At 34.3% G+C, this 12,247-nt stretch overlaps 1 protein-coding gene across 1 annotated transcript in view; it reads right to left on the minus strand.

The window, feature by feature from the left end:
- Positions 1-520: 520 nt before the first annotated feature.
- STK17B (serine/threonine kinase 17b) overlaps positions 521-12,247 on the minus strand; it is a 42,255-nt gene continuing 30,528 nt past the window's right edge. Inside the window, exon 8 of the mRNA XM_037848868.1 lies at positions 521-3,943. Within this exon, the coding sequence (XP_037704796.1) occupies positions 3,661-3,943 (283 nt within the window). The 3' untranslated portion in view covers positions 521-3,660. The remainder of the gene's footprint in view (positions 3,944-12,247) is intronic.

The raw sequence follows: 12,247 nt of genomic DNA on the forward strand, positions 1-12,247 counted from the left end.
AGGATGCCTATATCCAAATAAAGGTACTATTACTTGTATGCCCAGGAGGAAAAGCTGGTCCTAAAGAGAAAAAATTTAAGAATGCCTATGTGCCAGAACAAGAAAATGAGAATCTGAAAGGGAAGTGCTCACAATGAAAAATATCAAAAATTTCCCTTTCTACATATTCAATTAATTGTCAAGTTGCACACACATTTCTCTCTCTTCCACTTCATACCTCTTACTTGGTGATTTTACCATATTCCACATCAGATTTTAATTTCTTGAAGAATCCCCTATTCTTCTGTATGCAACATGTAGCAGCACACTCTCATTGACAAAAAAGTATCTATTATTACTAGAGAATGGACTTGCTTTACCTTCAAATTTATGTGGCTTTTCAAACAGAAAGAGTCTAAGAAATATATCTGTTTTGGAATAGGACTTCAGAAATGACCTAGGTTAAGGGCTAGAACTGCCAGGCAAACTTTGAAGAATAACAAATTTAGAAATACTTTAAAACAAAAGACAATCACAAACGTTAAAAAAAAAAAGTGCTTTTTAATTTTCAACTAAAAGGATCAAGTTGATATAATAAACAGTTCTTTTTACCAGAGTATTCATAATAATGTCTGTCTATAAGCCTTAAGCAGCATGATTATTTAATGAAAGTTGAGACGGCAGCACAGTTGTAACTTGTGGAAATTTACAATGAGTTAAAGTTCTTTAAAATATTTTTATAAAATAATGGATTGATAATAATCTCCCAAATTGAAAGTCAGATAATTTAATCTTAATACAGTTTGAAATTAAAGTACTATTGTTTACACAATTAACAAAGACAGGCTCCTAAGTCAGATATCAAACTGCAAACTCAAAAACAAATCAAAGAAATGTAAACAGTTATAAAATATCAACATTTATAAATGTTGCTTAGAACAAGGCTATTCAAAGTATGGTCTATGAACAATTTGTGACCAGTCCAAAATGAAAGAAAAGTGTTTGTGCCAGAATGAAAATCAATTACGTCACTAATCACACTGGCTCACTTAACTTTTTCTTATAACAAGACTTTCTTGATAAAGGAAGCTATGTATTCGTTTATACTCTGGCACAAGCACCTTCTCTTGCTAGACTAGGGAGCAGGGGACTGCTTACTTCTTCAAAGTGCCATAATAGTTTTACCACTTAGAGTTAGGTTAACTGTACTGTGGGGAAAAAAATTAAAATGACAATTTAAATTGTCATCTATACATCATGTATTGTCTCAATCCCATCTATCCAGGGAACCTATCCTAAAAACAAATTAAACTTTATAAAATCATCATGATTTAACATTAATATTCAGATGTGGTTAAGTGTTACTGATATCTATTCATCTCAGAGGGGGACCCTAGATTCCTATTGAGATACATCATCTGCTTCTGTTAGAAAAAGAGTAAGAATCGAGTCATTTGTTAATAAACTCTTTTTAAAGATATAATTTATTTTCACATTTCAATCAGTGAAAATATTTAAATTCAATTTTTTGAAACCACTTTTTCATACCATTTGTGCAACCACTAGTTGCTTTTTTCCAATAAAACTTACTGTTAGGTAAAAAGGTATGGAACTTTAAAACCATGTATTCTGTTAAATAAGGGGAAGCATATAAACTATATTAAGATTTCTCAGAGAAAAAGAAAGCTGTTTAAAAATATATTTTTAAGAAATAGGTTATAATTCAAAATTCAAACATTTCTTGATTTTTTTGTTTTGGTATGGTATATTTTAGAAATTTTAAAATATAGTATGGTCTTTTGGGAAAGTAATCATTTCCTCATTCTCCAGTGATTTACTAAGGTTTACCTGTGTTATCTTAATACTGAGGGCAAATAAATGGAAGTCAATAATTTAGAAACAACTCATCAATTTTAGACACACAAGAGCCCAATGTAGCTTCTAAAATGGCTAGTTTATTGGACCAACAAACTGCTTCTTAAAGAATTTAAATGCATATTTACATGTCATAAGAGAGTTCCTTTGGCACCTGAGTTGAGTAAAAATATACTAGAGCCAAGAATCTCTAAAAAAGTTGTCTAAAGACTATATTTTAACTATCTATACATATATACATATACCTATACATATACATACATGCACATCATACACAAGTAGCAGTAACTTTTCCTTGAGAAAATGGTAAAGATATTAAAGGAATTCACCATCTAGCCAAATAAACTGACCTGATGGTTAATAAAACGTTTTGTTTGCAGTTACTAAAGAACTTGAAGTTTTATCAAAATTTCAAGAAGTTAAAGATTTTTAGAGTAATACATGAATTAAAAGGTTTGAAAACCCAGGTATGTTTTGCCAAAATATAGTTCCTTTTAATATAGTAACATGGTCATGAGGTCACAACTATCTTAATGTGATAACAGATTTGTGATAATCACCAGGTGGGGACTCATCAAAGATTACCCAAAAATGAATGTCTCCCTTCTTGCACCCCTCCTCCCAAATTAGGACTGAACATAGCCATTGGCCATTGATCAAACATCCTGCTCTCCTTAGATTCTTAACTTGTGTCAGTCCCAGGAAAGGACCATACTTAAAGAGCACTCTGCAAATGGCCTTATGCTGAACCTCATCACTCACTAGTAATTTTACACAAGGACGCTAGACGAGCTTGATGTCATCAAGTTTTAGGATCACGTCAACTTTGCTGCTGACTCTATCACTGTGTTAATAGTTCTCCTGGTGCTGCAGTATTTTTTTTATGCATACTTTTAAAACTCTGAAAGGCTACTTTGTATTCTAAGACGTAGAAGACATCTACAGCTCTGTGAACTGCTTAAATTTGTCAACATTTTATACACTCGATACTTTTTTGGCTGATTAAAAATAGGGTACACTCTGTTTCAACTAATCATCTTCTCTTTAGAAATTCTGGAGGGTGGGAAACCTCTACACTTACATACTGTCTATTCTCTATCTTCTACACCTCATTAACTTTGAAATATGATGACAGGGTGCAAAAGATATTTGGGTTCAAAAATGAAACCACGCTAACCTTACCTCTGCTCCAACTTATTCCCGATAAGGTTTTCCAACTTCCTTTTCGCTCTTGTTAAAGGGTCTCTCTCATATAGAAAACCCTATTATATCATGGAAATCTTATGCATTTTCAAAATGTATGATTGAAAAATATTTTCTATTGTAAGATGTCTCTTATGCATCTCGAAAATAGCATATATTCTGGCTTAAACATGATACTGTTTTCCTAAATACAATTTCTTTATAGAGGTATGGTATAGGACTCACCTTACAGGAAGAACCTATTAAATTTGAATGTCTTAATTTTGTTCAGTTTACATAATGCAAATCACTTTTTTGGTGATAAATTATAAAACTTTGATAAATCATTTGAACTTGAATTCTTCCATTAACATGTAAACTCATGCACAATTTTATTTTTTGTTACACATTTAAATACCTTCTCTGCAGGGTTGATATTCCAGGATAGGAAATGAAATTATGCTAACAACTAGTAATTTAGCATAAAAACACTTCCCTAAATTCTTCTATGCAAAAGTGCACTTACAATATAAACAAGTTATATATGAAGTTATAAACCATAATTTCACACTAAAGTGGATTTACAATTCCAAATTCAGTTCAAATGAGTCAAAGAGAAAAGTGCTAACAGAGCACATCTGAAACAAGTTCATGGGGATTGGGCAATGAGTCATCAAAGCGAAATCTTTTGGAAACCAAGCTGCTATCCTCTGGGATATTCTCTTTGTCTTCTCGATCACCACAGGTTCCATTACAAGAAGATTTAGAATTTTTGTCTTCAGAAGATCTAACTGTATGATCCTGAATTTGAGAGGAACTAGAAGTTTCTTCAGGGTGAAATAAGTTTTCAAAGTCCCATTGCTGTAGCCAAGAATGAGAAAGGCAGATTTCTGCTGTTGGTCTTTTCCTTTGAATGAAAGTATTAAGGGAAAAATGAGAGTTAAGAATCAAGTTTAAAATATTTCTAGTTCAATAGATTATATATATATTTATTTATTATGAAAATAACACATGCTTACAGCATAAAATCTAAACAGCAGAGAAGTGAATAACAACAGCAGCAGCTAATAATAATAACAGCAGCAGCTAACATTTATTGAATGCTCAGTTACGTGCCAGGGACCATTCTATGTGCTTCAAATATATTCATCAATAATCAGAAGACACCTAGGAAACGGGTGCTCTTATTCACCCCATTTTACAGATAAGGGAAGTAGAATACCAAGATGCTGGATTTTGCCCAACATTTCGTAACTTGTAAATGGTACAGTTAAGTGGAAATTTGATTCTAGATCTGTGCTTTTAAGCCCCCTTGAGGGACTGGGGAAAAATGTGGAAATATTGAATTTCCCCAGCTGGGGAATTCCTGATAGTCTCGCAAGCAGTTGGGACTACCAATTTAATAGGCCATGATCTCAATCTTGGGGCATGCCCTTATGAAACTTAGTCCTGCAAAGGAAAAGCTAAGTCTATTTATAATTATGCCTAAGAATTACCCCCAGAGAACCCCTTTTGTTACTTAGATGTGGCCTCTCTAAGTTGACTTTGCAAGTAAACTCACTGCCCTCCCACTTACATGGGACATGACTCCCAGGAATGAGCCTGGCCCTGGCATCATGGGATTGAGAAAGCCTTCTTGGACCAAAAGAGGGAAGAGAAATGAAACAAAATAACATTTCAGTGGCTGAGAGATTTCAAATACAGTTGAGAGGTCATTCTGGAGGTTATTCTTATGCACTATATAGATATCCTTTTTAGTGTTAGCGTATTAAAATAGCTAGAAGGAAATACCTGAAACTGTTGAACTATAATCAAGTAGCTTTGATTCTTGAAGATGATTGCATAATTGTAAATCTCTTAAGGTGTGACTGTGTAATTGTGGAAACCTTGCAATTGACATTCCCTTTGTCTAGTGTGGACAGATGAGTAAGAAAACAAGGACAAAAAAAAATAATGGGGTGGGGAGGAGGGTCAGGGGTATGAGATGTTTTGGGTGTTCTTTTTTATTTTTATTTATTTATTTATTTATTTTTGGATTAATGAAAATGTTAAAAAATTGATTGTGGTGATGAATGCACAACTATATGATAGTACTGTGAACCACTGATTGTATATTTTGGATGATTATCCGGTATGTGAATAGATCTCAAAAAATTGCATTAAAAAAGAAAAGAAAAGAAAATAGATCTGTGCTCTTAATGATTACATCATGTTCTCTCTCAGGAAGGTAAAAAGTAAAATTACTTTCCCTGTTTTTCTCATTCTCCAGTCCCACCTTCAGGGTTATATACCACACGGGGTCATAGACCTCTTTTATTTCTAAAATTTGCTTTCTTCACTCATTCAACAACATATCTCAAACATCTTTTCATATCGGTATGGCGAAAGCTAACATGTTCATTAACAGGTTAATGACATTTAGTCTTCCAATCCACGAACACAGAATGTTGTTCCATTTATTTAGGTCTTCTTTAATTTCTTTTAGCAAAGTTTTGTAGTTTTCTGTGCACAGGTCCTTTACATCCTTGGTTAGATTTATTCCTAGATAAGTAATTCTTTCATTGCTATTGTGAACAGAATTTTCTTCTTGATTTCTTCTTCTGATTGTTCTTTGCTGGAATATAGAAACACTACTGAATTTTGGGTGTTGATATTGTACCCTGCCACTTTGCTGAATTTATTTATTAGCTCTTGGAGCTTTTTTGTGGATTTTTCAGGATTTTCAATATACAGGATAAGATCATCTGCAAATAGGAAAAATTTTACTTCTTCTTTTCTAGTTTGGATGACTTTTCTTTTTCTTGCCTCATTGCTCTAGCAAGAACTTCTAATACAATGTTGAATAACAGTGGTGACAGTGGGCATCCCTTTTTTGTACATGACCTTAGAGGGAAAGCTTTCAATCTTTCACCATAAAGTAGGATGTTAGTTGTGGGCTTTTCATATATTTCTTTTATAATGTTGAGACAGTTTCCCTCTATTCCTAGTATTCTAAGTGTTTTTATCAAGAAAGGATGCTGTATTTTGTCAAATGCCTTTCTGCATTGATTGAGATGATCATGTAGTTTTTTTCCCTTCATTTGGATAATGTGGTGTATTACATTAATTGATTTTCCTATGCTGGACCAACCTTGCATACCAGGGATAAATCCCATTTGATTTTGTTGCATAATTCTTTTAATATGCTGTTGGATTTGGTTTGTCGGTATTTTGTTGAGGATTTTTGCATCTATAATCAAAGGGATATCAATCTATAGTTTTCTTTCCTTGTGGTATCTTTATCTGGCTTTGGTATGAGGGTAATGTTGGCCTCATAGAATGAGTCAGGGAGCATTCCCTCCTTTTCAGTTTTTTAGAAGAGTTTGAGGAGAATTGGAGTTAAGTCTTTTGGGAATGTTTTGTAGAACTCCCCTGTGAAACCATCTGGTCTTGGGCTTTTCTTTGTTGGGAGGTTTTTGATTACTGATTCAATCTCTTTACTAGTAATTGGTTTGTTAAGATTTTCTATTTCTTCTTGAGTCAATGTAGGTAGTTTGTGTGTTTCTAAGAATTTGTCAATTTCATTTAGTTTAAACTTCTGGTATACATTGTTCGTTGTATCCACTTACAGTACTCTTTATATCAGTGGGGTCAGTAGTAATATCCCCTTTTTCATTTCTGATTCTGTTATTTGTATCCTCATTTTTTTTCTTTGTCAGCCTAGCAAAAGATTTGTCAATTTTGTTGATTTTTTCAAAGAACCAACTTTCTGTTTTGTTGACACTCTCAATTGTTTTTCTTTGTTTGTTTTCTATTTCATTTATCTCCACTAATCTTTATTTCCTTCCTTCTGCTTGCCTTGGGTTTAGTTTGCTCTTCTTTTTCTAGTTCTTCTTGTTTTGAGGTTAGGTCTTTCTTCTTTTTTAATTTAAGCATTTAGAGCTGTAAATTTCCCTTTCAGCACTGCCTTCACTGCATCCCGTAAGTTTCGGTATGTTGCGTTTTCATTTTCATTCACCTCAAATGTTTCCTAATTTCACTTCTGATTTCCTCTTTAAAGCATTGGTTGTTCAAGAGTAAGTTGTTTAATTTCCACATATTTGTTACTTTTCCATTTCTCCTTCTGTTAATGATTTCTAGCTTTTTTCCACTTTGGTCAGAGAATATACATTGTATGATTTCAATATTTTTTAATTTATTGAGACTTGCTTTGTGACCCAACATATGATTTATCCTCAAGAATGATCCATGTGCACTTGAGAAGAATGCATATTCTGTTTTTGTTCGGTGCAGTGTTCAATATATGACTGTTAGATCTAGTTGGTTTAGTGTAACATTCAAATCCTGTACTTCCTTACTGATCTTATGACAAGATGTTCTATCCATTATTGAGAGTGGTGTGCTAAATTATCCTACTACTATTGTAGAACTGTCAATTTCTCCCTTCATGTCTGTCAGTATTTGCTTCATATATTTTGGGGCACTGCTGTTAGGTGCATATATATTTATAGTTGTTACCTCTTCCTGTTCAGTCATCCCCTTTTATCAGCATGTAATGACCATCTTTGTCCCTCATAACTGTTTTTAACTTAAAGTGTATTTTATCTGAGTATACCCACCCCAGCTCTTTTTTGGTTACTACTAGCATCATATATTTTTTCCATCCTTTCACTGTCAACTTACTTGTACCTTTGACTTTAAGGTGAGTCTCTTGCAGACAGCATATAGATGGGTCATGCTTTTTCATCCGCTCTGCCTTTTGACTGGAGAGTTTTATCTATCTAAATTTAAAGTCACTACTGATAATACAGGTCTTTCTTCTGCCATTTTGCTATTCAGCCTTTGTAAGTCTTATACCTTTTCTGTCCCTCACTTCTATTAAAGCCTATTTTTATATTTGTTTGCTTTCTTGTGTTGTACCATATTGAGTGTCTTCTCTTTTTCTGGATACATTTTTCATATGTTTTCCTTGTGGTTACCTTGGGGTAAAATTTAACATCTTAAATATGTAACAGTTGTGTTTGGTTTGATACCAATTAACTTCAATAGCATGCATATGTACTTTTTCTGTACTCCTCAGTCCCGCATCATTATTTTGTACTAGTTACCACTTATATCTTTGTATACTATATGTTCAAAAATCTAGAACATAATTTATTATTACTCTTAGACATTTACATTTTAGCTCCTGTAGGCAGTAAGAAGTGGAGTTACATACCAAACAATACAAAAATACTGGCATTTATAATTACCCACATGGTTACCTTTACTGCAGGTCCTTATTTCTTCATGCTGCTTTGAGCCATTGTCCAGTGTCCTTCCATTTCAGTCTGAAGAACTCCCTTTAGCACTGCTTGTAGGGCAGGTCTAGTGATTTACTCCCTCAGTTTGTGTTTGTCTGAGAATGTCTTAATCTCGCCCTCGTTTTTGAAAGAGAATCTCACCAGATACAAAATTATTGGCTGACAGTTGTTTTCCTTCAGCACTTCAACTATTTCAACCCACTGCCTTCTTGCATCCATGGTTTCTGATAAGAAATCGACACTCGGTCTCATGGAGATTCCTTGTATGTCACCCGTTGCTTTTCTTTTGCAGCTTTCAGAACTCTCTTTTCTCCTTGTCTTTTGCATTTGCTAGTATAATCAATAAATGACAGGGTGTAATTTTTTCATGTTTATCCTGTTTGGTGTTCTCTGAGCTTCTTTGATGTGCATAGTCATGGCTTTTGCTAAGTTTGGGAAGTTCTCTGTCATTACTTCTTTGACTATTCCTTCAGCCCCTCTCTCTTTCTTCTCTTTCTGGGACTCACATAACGTGTATATTGGTACACTCGATGTTGTCCCATGGCTGTCTTAGATTATTTTCAATTTTAATATTTCTTTTTCCTTTTTGCTCCTCAGCCTGACTCATTTCAATTATCTTGTCTTCAAGTTCACTGATTCTTTCTTCTGCCAGCTTCATTCTGCTCTTGAAATCTTCCTGGGCATTTTTCATTTCAGTTATTGTGGTCTTCATCTCTAGTAGTTCTGTTTGGTTCCTTTTTAAAATCTGTCTCTTTATCAGACTTTCATATTTTTTCATTCATTGTTTTCCTGATATCTTGTATCTTTCTCTGTACTTTCCTTCATTTCCTTAAACAATTTTTAAGATCATTTTTTTAAAGGCTTTGTTGATATGTCCACATTCATGTCTTCTTCATTGGTGTTTTCTGTAATTTTATACTCTCTCTTTTACTCCCTGGATGTCTGTTTTCTGGTCTGTTTTCTGGTGATAAGACAGATTTTCTTGAGCTTCAGCCCCCCTATCAGGAAGGTCTGCCCAAGGCGAATGCACTATGCAGGGTTTTCCCTATCTTACAGGCTTACTGTCTTGTCCTGGGCTTTTGCTTGTTAGGTGTTTTGGAGTTCCCTTGTTTACAGGAGTTTGGTTGTCCCCTCTGTTTCTCAGGGGACAAACCTCTCTCTCCCTGGTAATGAAACCACCAGCCTTTGTCCCAGACTGTCTGCCTCTATAGTTTTTTTTACACGTTTGTTGTCTCACGCTACTTTTGTCTGGAGAGCAAATTCTGGGAAGAAGGTCACCAAGGACTTTCCCAATTTGGTCTTCCCAGCCAAAACAGGGCCAGGGGGCACAGAGGGGGCACAGACTGGCTCCAGCATACCCTGTTGAGGGGGTCAGGAAAGGCACCAAAATCTTCTCTGATGGCTCCCCAAAGCTGAGCTTTCCTGGCATGGCCAGCAAATGTGGCCCTACAGTTAACTGACCCATACAGCTCTGAAGAGGTCATGCATCTTTCAATCTCCACTGCCTCTGCCCCTTTCCAGGGAGGGTTGTAACAATAGCTGCCACCGCCCCTGTCCGGGGTTGGATAAAACAACAGCTGCCCTTAGAACTAGGCCCCAGTGATCTGAATTCACCAATCAAAAGCCATAATCAGTGATCGACCATGAATAACCCTGTTCTTGGGGAAAAGGATTTTTATGTCTGTTTCTATCAGCAACAGTAGCCAGGGACTTGGTCTTGTGGTGGCCTGCTACAAGAGTGAGGGATGGGCACCAGTGGTCACTGTGAAAGAAATTTACAGTTCTTCACCATAATTTATCAGCCTCTTCCTCCTGCTCTTCCCTGGATGCTGATACAGTGTTCTTCTGGCCTCTGGAGTTTTCAAAATAGTTGTTTCAGACAGTTCCTGCCTGTTCAATAGTTGTTTTGGTGAAAGGACGGAGTTCTGGAGCTCCCTACTCCACCAACTTCCCTGGGAAGTCCTACTTCTAGCATTTTGATATTATAAATAATGCTGCAATAAACAGTTTTGGGTACTTCTCTGATTTTCATAGGATAAATTAAAAGGTTACTATGTGCTTATATTTTGAAAGATGATGCTTAACAGCCCTCTAAAAGACTTCTGATACTCAATTCAACCATTATCTTGTCCAAGATGATAAAACATTAATCCAAGTTTTTTTATATAGTATTTTCATGGTTTTAGTTTTTGAGCTGAAATCTTTATTCCGTCATGAATTTATTTTCATATAAAGATACAGATAAAATAGCTTAATTATTTTCCCAATAAACATTTTCCTTAAAGCACAACTTACATGGAAAGAATTTTTAGAGACACAATACTGGTTTCTCTAGTCAGAATACTTGATTCTAATTTGCCATTGAATGGATGACAATGCAAAGTGCACTTAATTTTGAGATATCCTTTACTGCAGAAAGAAATACTTGCCTTACTTTGCAGGTGAATGGCAGATTTTTTTTTTTCTTAAAAAACAAAGCCAATCAGTTCAAGCAAAAAATACTCTATAAATGCAGCTAGTGAGCAAACATAGTATTACTTGTCTCAACTATAAATGAAGATATAGAGTAAGAAGCGAAAAAAATCAAGGAAAGTTTAGGCTTTGCATTTCCTCATCACTTCCAAGTCTGACCCTTGCTCAGGTGTGAATTTACTTCACATATAAAAGTGTGATTGCTTTAAAAAAAAAAAAAAAAAAAAAAGGAAAACTGTAGTACCTAGAGTTTTTTTTAATTCTGAAATGTGCTGAAAATTCAACTCATCATGGAGCTTACCAATGAGACTATTTTTAGCCTAACAAATCAAAATTAGTAAAATCAGAAAATGTCTTGGGTTTACAAACCCTTTGGGGGAAAATATATCTAAGTAATTTGCATTCTCTATTATTACTTTGTGTTCTTAAAAGCAATAATTGCAAAATCTTGAAAATAAAGGCTAATGTTCAATGATATTTATCCATCACTTTGAGTTTTTCAATTTTGTTTTCTATGGGGAAAGTAATATGGTCACATTTCACAATATTTCAAAAGAAGGATAAAACCCCACTTATAATCATAATTACAACCTTAACACAAGCACCATTATCATTTGGGTATGTAGTTCAGGTTTTTCAGTTTTTTCTGATAAAAAAAATTAATGTGCTCATTACAGAAATTTTAGAATGTAGGTTAAAGCATATTTAAGACATAGAAAATTGTTTACACCTAGAAACAACTACAGTATTATTACAATTTCTACTAAGCAACCATTCATGTCCAAAATATAGCCAGTGAGATTTTGTTTGGACTTGCATTAAGCCAATAAAATAATTACCAAAACTATAAGTTTTTTTCTTAAACAGATAAGAAAACTGAGTAAAGGACCTGGCAAATAACAAAACCAGGACCCCAGCCCAAGGCACTTCATCACAGCTTCTATATTATATGTATCCAGCAATTTCAAAATAAATAGGGCTGATTCTAGGTAACGAAAAGGGGGGCTAGCTTTTTCTTTTCCTGTTTTGATGTTGCCAGTGAGTGAGATAAGAGTTCTAAGCCAAGGTTTCAAGACCCTACTTTAGTATGCTTTCAAAAGGCACCTGATCCTTAAAGAACTGACAATCTAAACAATTTAAATTTGTTACATAATTATAATTATTTAACTACAACTCATTCCCAGTAAAGTCTTATCATAACCAGTTGTGTATTATAAAACTTTTTTTCTAATTATTTTAGAGAATTTCAGGAATTAGTAGTAATTTGAAAGAGAGGTAATCCAAATTTTCTCTTCACTCCCAAATTTCCTATTATATATTTTATATATTTAAAGTTACATATTTGCTACTTAATGATCTTTCATACCACCACCTCTCTCCCCACTTTACCTGAAACCTTAAAGCACACTTCTAATAATTTTATACTACTTTAGAAAATATCTTTCTTAATTGACATG

Source organism: Choloepus didactylus, chromosome 9 (genome assembly GCF_015220235.1).
Source record: "Choloepus didactylus isolate mChoDid1 chromosome 9, mChoDid1.pri, whole genome shotgun sequence".
Lineage (NCBI taxonomy): Eukaryota > Metazoa > Chordata > Mammalia > Pilosa > Megalonychidae > Choloepus > Choloepus didactylus.